The 18,854-nt window shown below is 34.0% G+C and overlaps 1 protein-coding gene across 5 annotated transcripts in view; it reads left to right on the top strand.

The window, feature by feature from the left end:
- Window positions 1–9,241, top strand: part of prage — a 286,738-nt gene extending 277,497 nt beyond the window's left edge. For all 5 annotated transcript variants that reach the window (XM_067783648.1, XM_067783647.1, XM_067783645.1 and 2 more), the window contains one exon: window positions 2,998–9,241. In XM_067783648.1, coding sequence (XP_067639749.1) covers window positions 2,998–5,132 — 2,135 coding nt within the window. In that variant the 3' untranslated portion in view covers window positions 5,133–9,241. The remainder of the gene's footprint in view (window positions 1–2,997) is intronic.
- Window positions 9,242–18,854: the final 9,613 nt, after the last annotated feature.

Raw genomic sequence — 18,854 nt, 5'->3', positions numbered from 1 at the left:
GTTTGTCTTGGGGCATAATTGAAGATGTTTCACCCCCAATTCCTAATGCAGCCTTGCTTCTAGCTCCGATGGAGGTTGTAGGTCTATTTCCAGTTTTGACTTTACTTCCAGCCTCGGTTCAAGTTTCGACTCCGACCTCGATTCAAGTTTCGCTTTTGTTCTACTTCTGGTTTTAGCAAGAGTTCCGATTAATAGTTCGCTTGCCGTTCTTGTTCCAGTTTTGGTTGCGGTTTCAATTCTGCTCTGTGTTCAAGTTTTGGCTTCGATATTATTTTTGTCAGTGTTTGAAAATGTGGTTCCAATCCTGGTTCGAGGTTTGGTTTCAGTTCCACTTTGGTTTTTTTTTTTAGCTTCTATCTGGGTCGTGATTTTCGTATTTATTGTAAAAGGATACAAACCTGCTTTTTGGATTTTTTACTCCAATCTTCTTTTTGCTAGTACAGAGAGCAACAATGCCAAAGCGTCTCAAAATTAATTGACATAAATTCTCTTTAATGTTGCGAGCTAATGTCGATTTAACTAAGAAGGGGATCAGCTTCAATTGATTTTAATTCCATTGACTTTACTGCACATCAACCGACTTCATTTCAAAAGAGCTTATACTTTTTGATAGAGTTTTCAGCTGAGTATATAACTCTCGGTGGCTTTTTGTATTGCTTTTAAATTGTGTCCAAATTTTTAATACAATGAACAGTTTGTTAGAAGTTATTGTTAAAAGAACATCTGATAATATTTGTCTTCCCTTTTTTGCTGTGCATACGCTGCAAATATTGGCGTTTTTGAAAAAGTGTAACAGTCTTCTCTTTTGTCTTTGGCGCGTTCAACGCAACTGTGTGCAGCTTTGAAAATTCCATAGAAAACCCCTACTATTCATGTTGAAGTAAACAAAAACCAACAGCAGCGAACAAAAAAATAGCAGTGGCACCTTTTTCAAAATGCCGTCAATTAAATTCTTCTTTTCTTATTTTTGATATTTTCTGAACAAATTTCTAGAAATTTTTTAGCTGAAACTATGCAAACCAATCTGAATAAAAAATTCGAAAATTCGAGTAAAGTGAACAAAGGTTAGGTTAGGTTGAACTGGCCGGTCAATAAAGACCTCACATAGACTGAATGTGTCCATATTGTTGCTAGAATTTGTTTGACGACCAAACGGAATACCCCCAATCAGGTGCCAGGACATATGTTATAGAATAACTCCGTCCTCTTGGCAAATACTAGCAGTTTTCTAGGCTTAGTTGCTGCCTCAAGATATGGCAACTTTCCGCCCCTAATAGCTGGAGCCTTGACTTTGCGAGCGCAGCACATGAACACAGAACGTGCTCAACCGTTTCTTCCTGCAGCTCACACTTCCTACACTTGCTGTTACTAACGAGGACTAACTTATAAGCATGTGACGCCAGAAGGCTGTTTCCAGTCAGTATGCCCATCGTGAGCCGACGAAAATTTCGAACTATTTATTTGGATTTCTTTGAATTTTTTTGAATGCGTTGTTTTTATTTCAATAAATTTTAGTCTCATAAGGTAGAAAGTATAGATGTCTTGAAATTCGCGTAGATTTTTGGCACTGTTTTTTCGAAAGGTGTTTTAGATTTTCTTCCAAATATAAAAAAAATGTACTCTTGAGAGACCTGTAATTGTAAATTGCTAGAATAAAACATGGCGGAACCATATACGCTGGCAGCACGGTGACATACCTACAAACGTAAATAAAAGTTCCATGTACTTTGTTTTTGTAAATCGATGGACTAATGTCAAAATCGTACTGCGCCGGAAGTTGATGTATCAAATCATATTAAAAAAGTACAAATCAGCTGTCACCGTGCTGCCACCTTGTATAGCTCCGCCACGGAATACAAGTTATTGGACTACAAAACCGTAAATTGGAAAAAATTCTGAGAATTTCAAATAGATAGTTCGAAATTTTCGTGATTTTTTTAGAATTTTTGTGAAGACGTTTTTCAAATTAGTTTGCATGGTTAGTTTCAGCTATAAAGCTGCATTCTCAAAAATCCTCAGAGATCTACAAATAAGAAGTAAAAAAAAACTTACGAAGGCCCAACATGAGCACACTACATCACGCTTCGCTTGAGTCGTAGCTTCACTCACAGTTCTAACGAGCAGATATACTGGTATCGAGGCTGCAGTTTCAATACACCCTAATATACTTAAGTATAAACTCTCCGTTATGGGTGGCAACGTTTGTTCACAACACGAAGTAAGCGAAAAATATTTATTTACGCTTTTGTTAGCAATGCATGAGTTATATGATTACACTGTGCAACAGCTGACTGGGTTTTGGACCAAACCCACTTTTTTGTAGAGATCGAGGCTTAAGTAGAGAAAGTACTATCTTCGTTTTACCAAGTTGGCCTCCAAAAAATAGATATCGGCTTTCGAAGTTCGAAAGTAAAAATGTGGTCGTGGTCCGCCTTTTTTTTATTTGAATAGCTGAATTCTTTTTTTGAAAAATTACAGTTCGAGCAATTTCAGTGGAGAGTATGTGCAGACATGAAAGTAGTAGCCACTATCATGAGACTATCTGACTTTTCACCTCGTATAACAGCTGTTATACTAAATTTCTCAAAAAAAGAATTCAACCCTTCAAATAAGGGTAAATAGCGGACCACGACCACATTTTTACTATTTTATGCTGAACGCGTTAACAAAAAAATAAAATTTCGAAATGTAGAATTTCAAATTTCGAAAGCCGGTATCTATTTTTTGGAGGCTAACTTCGAAAAACGGAGATAGTACTTTGTCTACTTGAACATTAATCTCTACAAAAAAGTGGGTTTGGTCCAATACCCAGAAAAAAAGTTGATTTTGTCGCATAGTGTTATGAATGGGATAGAGGGTTTGCCTAGCAAGTCACATAGCAACACGCTCGCGCCTTTATTATTATATAGTATTTAACTTTCATTATCTACCAAACTTGATTCACCTACCCCAAACTCCAAACTTTATTGACTTTATTCCTTCTTATTTCTTTTGCAGATAATATATTGGCTGTACGCCATAATCAAACGCATCGTAATAGCACCTCAAGCGATGCTGCAGTTAGCGATGATCTGCAATCCAGTTCAAGCAATGAAGATTTGAGCAATGTTTATACCGTTATATCGCAGACGAATAAAAAGATTGCAAGTAAATCGCGCAGCAGAAATCGACAACAACGTCAACGTAATCGCAATCGTCAATTTAATCGCAATAGCGAACAACTTCAAGCCATTCCCATGGATGTCGATGAAGATATCAAAGAGAATTTGCATCCCACACAAACGAGTGGTGGACAATATTGTCAACATGAGCCAGAGCAACAGGGCCAACAACAGCATACGCAGTCACAGACAGACCAGCCACATTTATCACAGCATTTAGCTGCTAAAACAAACAATAATAATTTGCGTAAGCAATGTACAAAAGCGGCTGCGCTTAAAGCTATGAATAAAGATAGCAGCATTAATAGCCACAACAATAGCAATAATAATTGCAGCAACAGCAATGTTAAATTTACTAACAGCGCACATGCGCTTGCGCTCACTAATTCACCATCAAATTCATCGGTGTGTAGTTCATTATCAACAAATTCATATACTTCGTCGGCGGGGTGCGCATCCACGTCATCGTCGGCAGCATCGTCATCATCATCCGCTTCGACGTCATCATCTGCCTCGAGCTCCTCATCCGCATCGAGTTCACCTACAAATTCGGCGAATTGTTCGCCTAGTGCCTCGCCCACAAACATCAAACGTAAGTTGGAGAAATTTCGTAAAATGGCAAGCGCTTGCACACCACCCTTGCGTCAGTACACAAAGCTGAATATGTCAGAGAAGGATTTTGTGCAACAACTGCGACGCTATATAATCGATCCAAATTTGTTGCGTGTTTACGGTTATCCGGTAGAGAGCGCCATACACGATGGCTGTATAGAAATCTATAAATGCTTGCCACGTCCAACCGTCGTACATACTCAACATGTGGCATGTAAAACGGATGTTGTTAATACCGTCGACGGCTTGCAGTGGAGCTATTCGAGCAATAGCACTTCTACGACGACGAACATAGCATTGGTAGTAGACGAAAATGAAACCACCGCAAATATTGAGTCTACCTCCGATACCACTGCCACTACTTCAACTGACATCACTGTCACAGCGCATTGGTCGTACAGCGATAATACTCACGATTCTGGTCAGTGTTCAGCCGACTCCAGTCCACCCTCAATGGACTCAGATGCGAGCGAGGCCGGTGAGGATGAACCTGCTACCACAACTGCATGTTACACACCCGATGGTAGCTATCAGATATTCTCACAGTATGATCAGTCGCTGGAGAAACAATGCGTACGTTGTATGCGTACATTTCATGTAACCGAAGCTGGCGAATATCTCAGTCACGAAAGTTGCACGTTCCATTGGGGTAAACTTTACTCCTTATACACCGGCAGTGAAGGTTACACAACACAGTACACATGTTGTGCTGGCACTAAAGATGCCGAAGGTTGTTCGCGCAATTCGCTACATGTGTGGACTGGCGCTGTTGTGGGCATCAATGGTCCGTACAGCGATTTTGTGCATACACGTCCACGTTACGCTGATGATGTAGGTGCAACGCATGAGCCCAAAGTTTATGCGCTCGATTGTGAAATGTCATTTACGGGACGCGGTCTCGAAGTGACTAAAGTGACAATAGTTGGCTTTGATGGTCAATTAGTTTATGAGCATTTTGTGCGTCCCGAAGCGGAAATTGTTGATTATAATACGCGTTTCTCGGGCGTTACCGCTAAAGATCTCTGTAAACAAACGAATAAGCAGTTGAAAACGTTGGCTCAGGTTCAGCGTGATTTATTGTTGTTTATTGATGCCGATAGCATATTGATCGGTCATGGGTTGGATAATGATTTACGTGTATTGCGTATTGTGCATAAAACGATCGTTGATACATCGGTAGTATTCCCACATTCAAGTGGTTTTCCATATCGTCGCGCACTTAAAAATCTTACAAAGTCATACCTGAATCGAGATATTCAATGTGGGAAGGCGGGTCATAATAGTTTTGAGGACTCGCGTGCCTGTTTGGAATTGATGATGTGGAAGGTGCGTAAAGATATACGTGCAGCTGGTTATTAAAAACATAGCAACCCAACAGGTATTGGACGACGAACGTCGTGTGAGTATATGAAACTTGAATGTGGGATGGCGATCGTTCAACGTCCTAGTTCTAGCAGAGGGCGAGTGGACCACTGGCAGCTAAGACGGACGGTAGGTGTAATGAAAACACAATGGGTGATGATGTGAGTGAGTAAACATGTGGTGTGTTATGAATATTCGACTGTGTTGAATATGAGAAAGGTGTGTTTCGAATTACTGACTATTTTATTGTGTGTGTATGATGAGTTTAATGTTTGTGTGTGGCTTTTTTTTAACATACATATACAACAAATTCGAGCGCGTGCGCTGTTATGTATTTTTTTTTCTTACTCGTTAGAAATTGTACTTTCAAATTATTTTACTGAATTACTTAACTGATATACTACAACCATACAAATATGTATGTAAATAATTGTATTGCGATAAGTTTAAAGTTGAGTTAATTTGCTTATGTAGTTGCGATGGTGAAATTGGTGTTGGAGCACTTTACAGCACGCTGCCGAGCTCCCCTCTAAAATTTTCACTAAAGCCGTATTATGAGACGATAAATAAGAAAGCAAATAACCGTTGTTATGATGATAACAACAAAAAAGCAATCTCGTTTATTACATATACACATAAGTTGTAATGCTTTAAAGCTACCACTGATGTTCGTACAAAAATGGAGCGGAATTTTTTAAAAAATGTACTGATTTATAGCTGTGATTTTGTTTGCACATGCGTGAGCTGCATATCTCATAATTTTTATATTATTATTATTTATTTTTTTTTTTCAATTGTCATCCCTGTGAAAAGCATAAAAAAATAAAAACCATTAAGTAAAGAAAACTTTTCAGAATGATGCAGTAAATTAAAATTTTCAAATAATATTAAAATAAAAATTTTCAAACTTTTAGAAAGTTGCGATATTTAAAAAAACTCACTTAATATTATTATTTTTATTTTTCTAATTAGCAAGCATTTGCTTAACAAAAAATATCTCTACATAAAACAAACTCAGGAAAAAATACTTTCAAAAATTTCTTTAAAATACCAAAAAAAAACACATAAAACGAAATTAAAATGGCACAGGAAAGGACTTAAAACAAAATTTAAAAAAAAATGTCCATAAAATTTTATCTAAAAAAATTTTAATTTTAAAATGTTTTGCTAAAATTTGGTTCAATTAAAAATATTTTTTTTTTTTGTTAAATTTTTTGTTAATAATTAATTTCTAGCTTTACGACCACTATTTTTATTTTTATTTTGCTAAAGTTAATTCAATTAAAAATGTTTTTTTGTTAATCCAAACAGGAACATACTTTGTGTTGAGTTCTAGATTTATGACAACTATATGAGAAAGTAACATTAATTTTTTTCTACGCGTTTCTACGCTTTCATATCCTCTTCAAGGAATTCTGAAAAACAAACATATTTAAACACAAGTGTATAACATCAAACTCTTCACTTCCATATTGGTTTTAAATACATTCTTTTAACCAAATTAATATGAAAACACCACTTGTTTAAAAAAGGAAATATTAACACTTATACAATTTTTTTTGGTCATATTTTGAAATATTTTCAAAAAATTTTAAACTATATACATACATATGTATATAATTGTTGAAATTATGAAAAGGCTTGCTCAATATATTCAAAAATAATAGAGAAACTATGAAGAAGTATACTTTAGTTTCGTTTAAAATATGTAGAACAGTTTCAAATTAAATAATTAAAAAATTTTGAAAGTTTAAAGTATATACAAATACATTCGTTAATTTGTTAAACAAATTTAACATGATATTTAAAATTTAAATTAAAAAAAATTTTATTTGTATAAAGTGTAACAATTTTTCAGTTAATTTTTTTCAAACACCAAAATTTTATCAATGAAATTTAAAATATTAAAAATTTTTATTTTCGTTCCAAAAACTTAATTAAATTTAAATCAAGTTTTCAAGCTTAAAAATAAATTTAGCAATCTACTTAATTTCATTTTAATTCAAAGAATTCAAATTTTTGCAATAAAAAAACAGATTTAAATTAAATAAATATAAGAAATTTAATAATAACTTTTCGGAAAAAGAAATAAGGCTTTAACACAAATTGTGGAATTTTTTTTTAGTTCTGTTAAAACGAAAAAAAATCTTGCAAGAATAGTCTTCAATATTACATTAAAAATATTTATATAATTTTTTCTCATTTTGCGAAAATCCTCAAAATTTATTTTTGAAACTACATATTTGGCATGAAAATGATTATTTTGATAACTCTATAAATATTTAAATTTTTTCAAATTTGTAATTATCTTTGCGATAAAAATTAAAATCATTTAATAAATTTTTTTTTTCAATATTTTCGGAAACAATTACCTTTTTTGAACTGTCTGCTTAATTTTTTTTTGTTCGAATTTGTTGAACTAGGCATTTTTTCATAGATTTGCCGCAAAAATGTTTACAATTTTATTTGTGTAATTTTTTTTTTTTTTAAATCGGAGCGTTTTCAAAATAAAAGCTAGTCTGTTATTTCATTTTACTGACTTAAATTTTACCATTTTCTTTTTTTAATTTTTTTTAATTTAATTTAAAAAAATTAAATATGAAACTTCTTTTAAAAGTTTTGAAATTTTTTATTTTTAATATTATAAAAGTTTTGTTGCGTCTTAGTAAACTCTTAATTTTTATAAAAAAAAAAAATGTAAACAAGTTAAATTTGTACATTTTTGTAATGAAATTTTGTTTAAATAAAATTTTTTGTAAAATTTCACTCCAGTTTTGCCAACACATATTTTAATTTTGAGCTAAGAAGAAAAAAGTTTAATACGATTTGTAAAAAAATAAAACGTTTATAAGGAAATATGCGAATATTACTTTGTTCTAGCATCTCATACATTTTTTTTACCGTATCGACATACTTACATATTTTACATTATATAGTTAAATTAACATTCAAATATACATACATACATAACAACACATAAATATGTACAAATTGCCGCATTGAGGTAGTTTTAATTTTACATTGTTATTTTTGATATTTAACATTGTTAAAATGCATACGATTCTTATTTTTAATTTATAGTTATGTAAATTTATTCTCATAAGCTTTTTTATTTATTATCATTACTTTAAAGAAAAAAAAAATATAACGAATTGCCAGAAAAATTTTCAATATGGACACTTCGCAAAAACACAATATAAATTTTTAAAAATATCAAAAAAGTTGGCAACCCATTTGTTGAGGTCCTACCATTTCATATAAGCGAAGCTTTTATATATATACACATACATATATGTATATAAAACATAGCATAAGATTAGCTTTATCTTTATAGGGTTAAAAATATAGAAAAATAAATAAAATGTCATAAAAAATTTCTTTTTCTTTTTTTCAGCATTTTTGCTGGTAAATATTTAAAAAATATTTTTTATGAAATTTTGACATAAAATATTTGGCTGAGATAAGTAAAAATTCAGCAAACATGAGAAGAAAAAATATATATTTTGTTTGATTAGCGCAAAAAAAAAAATTAAATATTTAAAAGTGTATTGTTGATGCGCGCTGTTAATCATTATTTTCTAGCTCAGAAATATTGAATAGAGAAAAACAAACAAAACAAAAATTGCAAATCTACACCATTGCGATAAAGAATGTTCCTAGTTTATAAATAAAAAATTATAAATAAAAATAGGTATGCAAGATCGTGTGAAACGCGCAATTTTCTCTAAAGGGTTTGTTAGTTTTGGTCTTTTTCTTAGCAAAACCAACGTTAATATGAAAAATATATATATTTAACAATAAAACTGAAATTTACAAAAAATTTGTATAAAGCACTTTTTAAAACCGTAAACTGCTCTTTTTACAACAACAAAAATTGTATACGCATCTTAGCAAAAAAGCAGCAAAATGTACCATACAACAACAACAAATTTTAAAACAAATCAATTTATAAGCTGTAGGTTAAGAATTTAAAAAAGTTACAAACAAAAATCACTTAACGAACATAAAATGTCAAGCAACACTTTTGTTGCTGTGGCGTTTTATGGTCACGAGAGAAAAATAAAACTTGATTTATTTTTTACGATAATTTAAAAAAAAACATAAAACTTTCTTTTTATTTATTGCATATAAGTGTATGAAGTGCAACAGGTAAGTAAACGTCGATAGTGTTATTGAATTTGTTCAGACTTAAAGTTCAAATATAACTATAGGTGTATTTTTTTTCAAGCGAGCTTGAAGAAAACGCTTCAACTAGCTAAACAGTTTCATTATGCCAAAACTATACAGATGATCAGCTAATTGTTACTTTTTTTCGCTGCTATGACATTTCTACTTCTAGCGCAGTACGTTTTTGACACTAAACCAGAGAATTACAAAAACAAAATACATGAAATGCGTGTGTTTGTTTGTATGTATGTCACCTTGCCGCCACGCTGTTATTTTGTTATTTTTGTTTATCTGCACATTCGTATGTTCATTTCATTCGCTCGTTCACAATAGTGCCCTATTTTTGAATATGCAACACTATGTAACACTATCAATCAGGTCGACAATAACCTAAGCGGTTTCAACTGAAAGCGCTTAGCCAACTCAACTCGATTACTTTTTATTGTTGCTTTCCATGCAATTCGGTAAGCTAGCTAGTATTTTAATTGTACTAGTTAGCAACGAAATACAGCTTATACCATTTCCAGTTGTAAATGAGAAAGTGTCAGATTTAAATCCGAAAGCGTCAATTGTAAGTGAGAATCGTCAGTTGTAAATGAGAATAGTTAATTGTAAATCCAAATGACAACATTTTCACCAACTTTGGTGGATTTTGTTGATATCAAGTTTTTCGTGTGGGAGCAGTTGATGTGAAAGGCTCGATATATGTAAAAAGACCCGTATACCAATTCAAAAAAAGACAAGTAAGGAAGGCTAAGTTCGGGTGTAACCGAACATTACGTACTCAGCTGAGAGCTTTGGAGACAAAATAAGGGAAAATCACCATGTAGGAAAGTGAACCTAGGGAAACCCTGCAATGTGTTTGTATGACATGGGTATCAAATGGAAGGTATTAAAGAGTATTTTAAAAGGGAGTGGGCCATAGTTCTACAGGTGGACACCATTTCGGGAAATCGCTATAAAGATGGACCAGGGGTGATTCTAGAATGTGCTGGTACGATATGGGAATCAAATGAAAGGCGTTAATGAGTATTTTAAAAGGTAGTGGGCCTTAGTTCTATAGGTTGACGCCTTTTCGAGATATTGCCATAAAGGTGGACCAGGGGTGAGTCTAGAATTTGTTTGTACGATATGGGTATCAAATTAAAAGTATTAATGAGGGTTTTAAAAAGGAGTAGCCCTTAGTTGTATATGTGAAGGCGTTTTCGAGATATCGACCAAAATGTGGAGCAGGGTGACCCAGAACATCTTCTGTCGGGTACCGCTAATTTATTTATATATGTCATACCACGAACAGTATTCCTTCCAAGCTTCCAAGGGCTTTTGATTTCGCCCTGCAGAACTTTTTCATTTTCTTCTACTTAATATGGTAGGTGTCACGCCCATTTTACAAAGTTTTTTCTAAAGTTATATTTTGCGTCAATAAACTAATCCAATTACCATGTTTCATCTCTTTTTTCATATTTGGTACAGAATTATGGCATTTTTTTCATTTTTCGAAATTTTCGTTATCGAAAATGTGGGCGTGGTTATAGTCGGATTTTACCCATTTTTATTGCCAAGATAAAGTGAGTTCAGGTAAGTACGTGAACTAAGTTTAGTAAAGATATATCGATTTTTGCTCAAGTTATCGTGTTAACGGCCGAGCGGAAGGACAAACGGGCGACTGTGTATAAAAACTGGGCGTGGCTTCAACCGATTTCGCCCACAGAAAACAGTTATCGTCATAGAATCTATGCCCCTACGAAATTTCACAAGAATTGGTAAATTTTTGTTCGAGTTATGGCATTAAAAGTATTCTAGACAAATTAAATTAAGAAGGGCGGAGCCACGCCCATTTCGAAATTTTCTTTTATTTTTGTATTTTGTTGCACCATATTATTCCTGGAGTTGAATCTTGACATAATTTACTTATATACTGTAAAGATATAAAATTTTTTGTTAAAATTTGACTAACAAAAAAAAATTTTTTTTAAAGTGGGCGTGTTCGTCATCCGATTTTGCAAACATATAGGAATAGGAGTAATGCTCTTGCCAAATTTCATCATGATATCTTCAACGACTGCCAAATTACAGCTTGCAAAACTTTCAAATTACCTTCTTTCAAAAGTGGGCGGTGTCACGCCCATTGTCCAAAATTTTACCAATTTTCTATTCTACGTCATAATGTCAACTTGCATACCAAGTTTTATCGCTTTATCCGTCTTTGGAAATGAATTATCGCACTTTTTCGGTTTTTCGAAATTTTCGATATCGAGAAAAGTGGGCGTGGTTATAGTCCGATTTCATTCATTTTAAATAGCGATCTGAGATGAGTGGCCAGGAACCTATATACCAAATTTCATCAAGATACCTCAAAATTTACTCAAGTTATCGTGTTTACGGACGGACGGACGGACGGACATGGCTAAATAAATTTCTTTTTTCGTCCCTATCATTTTTATATATAGAAGTCTATATCTAACTCGATTAGTTTTGCCGTTACGGATTACCGTTATGCAAGCAAAGTTAATATACTCTGTGAGCTCTGTTCATCTGAGTATAAAAGGGAATAAGAACTATAACTAATAAAGCTGTTTGGCTATCCATAATTCTCTTGATATACAACCAGTAGGTTTGACTGCTGGGCTCTACTTATTAAAAACTTATTTGCGCTATTCATAAGCAAATTCTTTTACTATATCACACCAAACAAGGAAGAATTCGATTGCAAAACTATTTGAAATCACATTATAAGGTTTTCATTGATTTCCACAAAAAATTAGCACATTTATCTAAACGAGAATATAAACCTAGGTATCTAAAGCAGTATAAGTATAATTGTACATATATTTACATTAAGGTGCTGCTTATTAATCAAATACACAGAGTTTATCGGTTTATCGATAAATACTCTAAATTTGTGCATAACTCTTGAACAAAAGCCAAATTGCAACGTTTTTGTTTTTGGAATATTTAGGTATCCACTTGTAGATTAATCCACAATTTGATACAAAGTTCTATCATTAATCTTTCAAAGGGAAAATGGGAATTTATCGGTACACAAATGACCCAGCATCCAAATTGCCTCATATCTCTTGAACCGAGCAGGATTTTCGTAGAAAGATCCGCAATTTTATTCAAGGTTTTATTATTAATGGTTCAATTTCTACGTACGATTTATCGGTTGATTGATCAGTGTCGACTACTAACTGATTTTAGTGTATATCTCTTGAATAAAGCAAAATCGAAAGTTTTTTTTTTTTTGATTCAAGTTTCTGTCAATAACGGTTAAGGCGCTACGTGGGTTATTCGGTTTATCGATAACTACTGTCAATTTCAATTTGCCAAGCCAAATGGCAAAGTTTTTGTTTTTGAAATATATAGGTAGCCACTTATAGATTAATCCACAATTTGTGGACTATCTACAATTAGGTGGCTTTAAAATGCAAAATAATAGTTTCAAAAACCGTGTTCGGTTGAAGGTATATAGGACAATTTAAATACTGGGTCAATCGTGTACCAATAAGTTATCATTTTTGGCTTGAAAGGGTAATGATGGAACTTTATATCAAATTGCGGATTAATGTACAAGTGGCTACCTATATATTGCAAAAACAAAAACATTTTCATTTGGCTTGGTTCAAGAGTTATACACAAATTGACAGTCATTATCGATAAACCGCTTAACACACATATGGACTTAACTGGCTTAACTACGGCTTTAAAATTGCGAACTTCAACCACTTTGATCCAGAATACTTTATGTTCAAGAAACTTAGGGCCGTTTTCACCAACTTCGGTTACGGAAAATTTTTTGACAGAAATCGTTTGAAGGACGGATATTTGCGGAGTATGAAGAAGGAGTTAGCAGTTCGAAAAAGAGACTGGCGCGCCTTGTTGGACGGTAATAACCATTTAAAAGGTTAGGCGCCAATAAAGTAAGTGAGGAAGCAAGATACATATTTTCCAGCAGATGCAAGTCTTGTATGTTCTTGGGCTAATGTTGCTGTCAATACCTGCATAGAACAGTTTGTTGAATGCCAAAGCACCGTATATGTCAAATGGTTGCAATTACGGGGAAGAAGAAGTGGGACTACCTTTCTATATTTGTATCATACTTATACATTATATAGTATCAATCAAACTCCCTGCTAAAATTAGCATATATTTTTGTATGAAAACAAACCATATATTGCTTTTAGCGACTTCTTGATCCCTCAATCTTTTGAGCCTATAGTTCTGAAGTTGATGCCATCTATTTAAAAGCTCATTGAGAAATACTGCAACCCACTCAGGTAGCCCTATTTTATATCAGTTGTCATAGTGTCAGTAAACGTCAAATGGTTGCTATGGCGGCCAAAGTCATTGAATGAAACCACTGTATACTGCGATTTAACATATTTCTTTTAAAAAGTGTTGTAAAAGCAAGGTGTTAAAACTTTCCTTTGGTACACCTTTTTATCACTTTTACTATCATATCTTACACGTAAGTCTCGCTTACAAACTAACATACAAACCAAATCACCATGGGTGATGTTGACCAATTTTTTAACGCGTGCTTTAGTGATCATACTGAAAGTAGCATAATTAACATATTCCGCAAATGCCAAAATATAAAAGAAGCGGAAGCGCAAGCGCAAGCACTCGACGATAATCACAGTTAGTACACACACGGATTTGTGAGATTGACAAAAAATAAATGATGAAACATTTTGTAGTTGAAAGTTTCAACTTAAATTTTATATATATGTACAAATCATACCTATGTATACCCTGCAGCGGACGGGTTCCAATTGGGAGCACCACAGGTGACCCAATCTTTCTCCACCTTCCTCCCCAAAATTTCCTGCGATATATTTTCCATCGGCATCACGGACAGTACCATAAATCCATATCTCGACATCATCCATGATTGATAAGGGACTTAGGAGAACGTGATTTTTGTTCATCGAGAGAGGACTTTTCTTTTCAGTTACGTTCTCACTCCATAATAGCACTTTTTGGCAAAATGTTTTCTACGTTTTGTTTCCATCATTGTTTTCGCTGTTAATGATGGTACCGGAATAGGCGAATTTCTTCACAGGCTTGAATTAATATACGTCAATGGTGGCGATACTTTCTTGTATGGCAGCAAATATTATTTCTTGTCCTCATTTATTGCGAAGAACACAGACGGTGCGTTGTTTAAAGCCAATTAATTATATTAATATCATTAGCATACGCCAGTTGTCGTTCACTTTTATAATACATGTTCAGCTGCCACAATTATCTTTTCCAGCATTAGGTTAAAGAAAACGCTTGGAAGAGGGTCTCCTTGTCTGAAGTCTCGCTTATTTTCGAATGGCTCGTATAGATCCATGGGAATCATTACTTAGCTTGTGGTGTTGCTCACTTGGCAAAACCTTACTAGCTTTGAAAGGAACCTCAGTTCAGACAAACGACTTCCGAATTTAGATACACTTAATGGACCGTTGGAGCCTGATGGGGAGTGTACTACGATCAGCGGGTCGGCTATGCATAGTCCCGTTTATTGTTATTATTGCACTTTGAGAAACGAAAGTAATCTAGATGCAACATGCGATATCCAATATATGTGACATCTTCGTCGCGATATATAAATGTGTAACTGCCTAACAAATTCTGTGTCGGGATAGTAGGCTACCTTTGGGAGCCCCACGATTTAATGCAGCGAACTGCTCAAGTTCCAAAGGCGGTCTCAACTAATTTAGTCGCAAGTGCTTCGGAAATATAATCGCTGCCTTTGGCTTATTAATCGAGATGTATGTAGCTCAGACTTCTGAACTGCTAGTACAAGGATCAACGGCCTCGCTGTGCATCCGATTAGCAACAGTTCGGAGATAGTCATTAAACCTATAGCACGACTCTGTCACTTTTTGTGACGGTCTCCCATTTTTAAACGGTTTAATTTAGCTTGACTCTGTGTAGCGTCGTTTACGAATTTTGTTATTGAAATTTAAGTAGCTTCCCGATAAGCTACAAGCTTGAAACTTCGAATAAAGTTCAGAACCCGATGACAATGCAATAAAAAAACACCCGCTAGGTGGCACATGGATCGAAATATTTCAAAAAATCGTATATTTGGAACACATATTACATACAGGAATAGAAGGCGACCTATGTCGTCACAGGTGGCCCAAGGATCGAGATATTCAAAAAATCGTATTTGAAGTCCGATTTGGCTCATATTTGAATCGTATATTATATACAGAATTAGAAAGCGACCCAAGAAAAAAATCGCTGCCAGGTGGCGCAATGATCGAGATATTCAAACAATTCATATTTGTGGTCCGATTAGGCTCATGTTGGTACAAATATTACATATAGACCAGTAGAAGTGCATCAAAATACTTTGAAGCACATAAGTAAAAAAATTTCGAAGTAAAATTTAAGTAAAAACTCAAGTCCCGGTAGGTTAGGTTAGGTTGAACTGGCCGGTCCATGAGGACCTCACATATACTGAATTAGTCCGTAGTGTTACCAGAAGTTTGTTTTAAAGACCAAACTGAAAACCCCTCTCAAAAACCAGGACGAGCACAGAACGTGCTCCATCGTTTCCTCGTCCACAAGTTGCGGTAGAAGTGACATAATTTTTTAAGTGAAATACAAGGAGACAACAGGGTTCCGAATAATAAGAACAGTTTTATTGAAAACAATACTTTCATTAAATAATAATACTAATAAAATCTAGAAAATAATTAAGATCCTAGGTATTAGTCATCACACTCCTCATCAACCTAAGACGTTGATCAAACAAGAAAATGAAAGGGTGGGCCCCGTCAAATGTCTATTGATAATCAACCGCTCATATCCTTACAAATGACGTTTTCAATAAATGACATTTTCAATGAATAAACTAACAGAACCTTAATTAGGTTATGCTATGCCTTACTTACTTAATTGGCGCTTAACCGTTTGAACGCTCCTAGAGCCGTTTCATCTGATGTTGTCATGGTCCATGCTTCTGCACCATATAGCAGGACGGGTACTATAAGTAACTTGTAGAGTATGATTTTCGTGTGCCTAGAGAGGATTTTACTTTTCAATTACCTACCTAGTCCAAAGTAACATTTATTGGAAAGAGTGATCCTTCGCTGGATTTCAGAGCTGATATTGTTGTTTGTGTTAATGCTGGTTCCCATATAAACGACGTCTTATACTATTTCGAAATTATGGCTGCAAACAAAAGCAGGTACTTCTTAATTACCTTATATCTTTTATTATTATTATGACTTAATGTAAGTATTGTATTCAATAAAACTGTTTAACTTGAAAACTTTTTTTTAATTATTTTATTTCTGCAGAGTATGTATAAGAAAACAGCATTTCTTAATACCTCTAACATAAATACATCTTAAAATTGTATCTATAATTTTCTGGTAGCTTTCATGGCTGGCTTCGTAATTATCTTGTATGTTGGCATTTTCGTCAATTTAAAGCTATGACTATAAAAACTATGAATAACTTAGGTCAAGCCACATGCAGAATGTAAATATCTACAAACTAGCAAATTTGATTTCATGAATATTTGCAAAATGTATAGTGTTTTTAATAATTATCACGTTTCCTTAGCTTAGGCACTCTACATACCGCATATACATACGCTTTCATATAAATAGGTATATACATACACATAACAGTTAAGCAGAAAATTCAATTCGGTTTAACGCCGATAACAAACGATATCCAAGAACAAAACGGACCTTCTTAATTAATTTTTGAAATTTTTCGGTCTTTCTCATTGACAAATACTTATTTTCATATGTTTTCACCGGAATTGTGTAGTGTTATTTATTGCCTACGGTTTTCTTAAAACTGTTATTTTGCGACCGAAATAGGTTACGGAAACGGTAGATATCTCTTCTGCTCTGTTAGAATTAACATAAATATTAACTTAGCATTAAGTTATTATAAAGATCTGCAAATAATTATTATTCCTCAAAATCTAAATCAGAAAAACCATACTACATCCACGTAGTATATATTTGAAGACTTCAAAATTGAAGTCATTTCTGTACCGATCGGGATGATTTTGAGATATCTGCAAGAGTTTTTTACTCAGCTGAGCAGGCTCACAGAGTATATTAATTTTGTTCGGGTAAGGGTACTCCTTAACGGCATAAGCTAACCGAGATAGATATAGACTTCTTTATATCAAAATGATCTGGGCGAAAAAAGAAATTGATTTAGCCATGTCCGTCTGTCCGTCCGTCTTCCCGTGAACACGATAACTTGAGTAAATTTTGAGGTATCTTAATGAAATTTGGTATGTAAGTTCCCGGGCACTCATCTCAGATCGCTAATTAAAACGAACGAAATTGGACTATAACCAAGGCCACTTTTTCGATATCGAAAATTTCGGAAAACCGAAAAAGTGCGCTAATTCATTACTAAAGTCCGATAAAGCGATGAAACTTAGTAGGTGGGTTGACCTTATGACGCTGAATAGAAAATTTGTAAAATTTTGCACAATGGGCGTGGCTCCGCCTACTTGTAAAAGAAGGTAATTTAAAAGTTTTGCAAGCTGTAATTTGGAAGTCGTTGAAGATATCATGATGAAATTTGCAGGAACGTTACTCCTATTAGATATGTGTTCCAAAGAAACATTTACAAAATCGGATGAAGAACACGCCCACTTTTAAAAAAAAATTTTTTAAGTCAAATTTTAACAAAAAGTTTAATATCTTTACAGCATATAAGTAAATTATGTCAACATTAAACTCCAGTAATGATATGGTGCAACAAAATACAAAAATAAAAGAAAATTTCAAAATGGGTGTGGCTCCTCCCTTTTTCATTTAATTTTTCTAGAAAACTTTTAAAGCCATAAGACGAACAAAAATTTACCAATCCCTGTGAAATTTGGTAAGGACATACCTTCTATAACGATAACTGTTTTCTGTGAAAATGGGCGAAATCGGTTGAACCCGCGCCCAGTTTTTATACACAGCCAACCGTCTGTCCTTTCGCTCGACCGTTAACACGATAACTTGAGCAAAAATCGATATTTCCTTACTAAACTTAGTTCACGTACTTATCTCAACTCACTTTATCTTGGTATTAAAAATTTGCGAAATCCGGCTATGACCACGCTCACTTTTTCGATATCGAAAATTTCGAAAAATTAAAAAAAATTTCATAATTCTATACCAAATACGAAATAAGGGATGAATTGGATTGGTTTTTTGATACAAAATATAACTATAGAAAAAACTTTGTAAAATGGGCGTGACACCTACCATATTAAGTAGAAGAAAATGAAAAAGTTCTGCAGGGCGGAATCTAAAAGCCCTTGGAATCATGGCAGGAATACTGTTCGTTGTACTACATATATAAATAAATTAGCGGTACCCGACAGATGGTGTTCTGGGTCACCCTGGTCAACATTTTGGTCGATATCTCGAAATCGCCTTCACATATACAACTGAGGGCCACTCCCTTTTAAAAACAGCATTAATACTTTTAATTTGATACCCATATCGTACAAGCACATTCTAGAGTCACCCCTAGTCCATCTTTATGGCGATATCTCGAAAAGGCGTCCACCTATAG

This window comes from Eurosta solidaginis, chromosome 4 (genome assembly GCF_040869045.1).
Source record: "Eurosta solidaginis isolate ZX-2024a chromosome 4, ASM4086904v1, whole genome shotgun sequence".
Classification (NCBI taxonomy): domain Eukaryota; kingdom Metazoa; phylum Arthropoda; class Insecta; order Diptera; family Tephritidae; genus Eurosta; species Eurosta solidaginis.
This window is presented reverse-complemented; position numbering and strand designations above follow the sequence as displayed.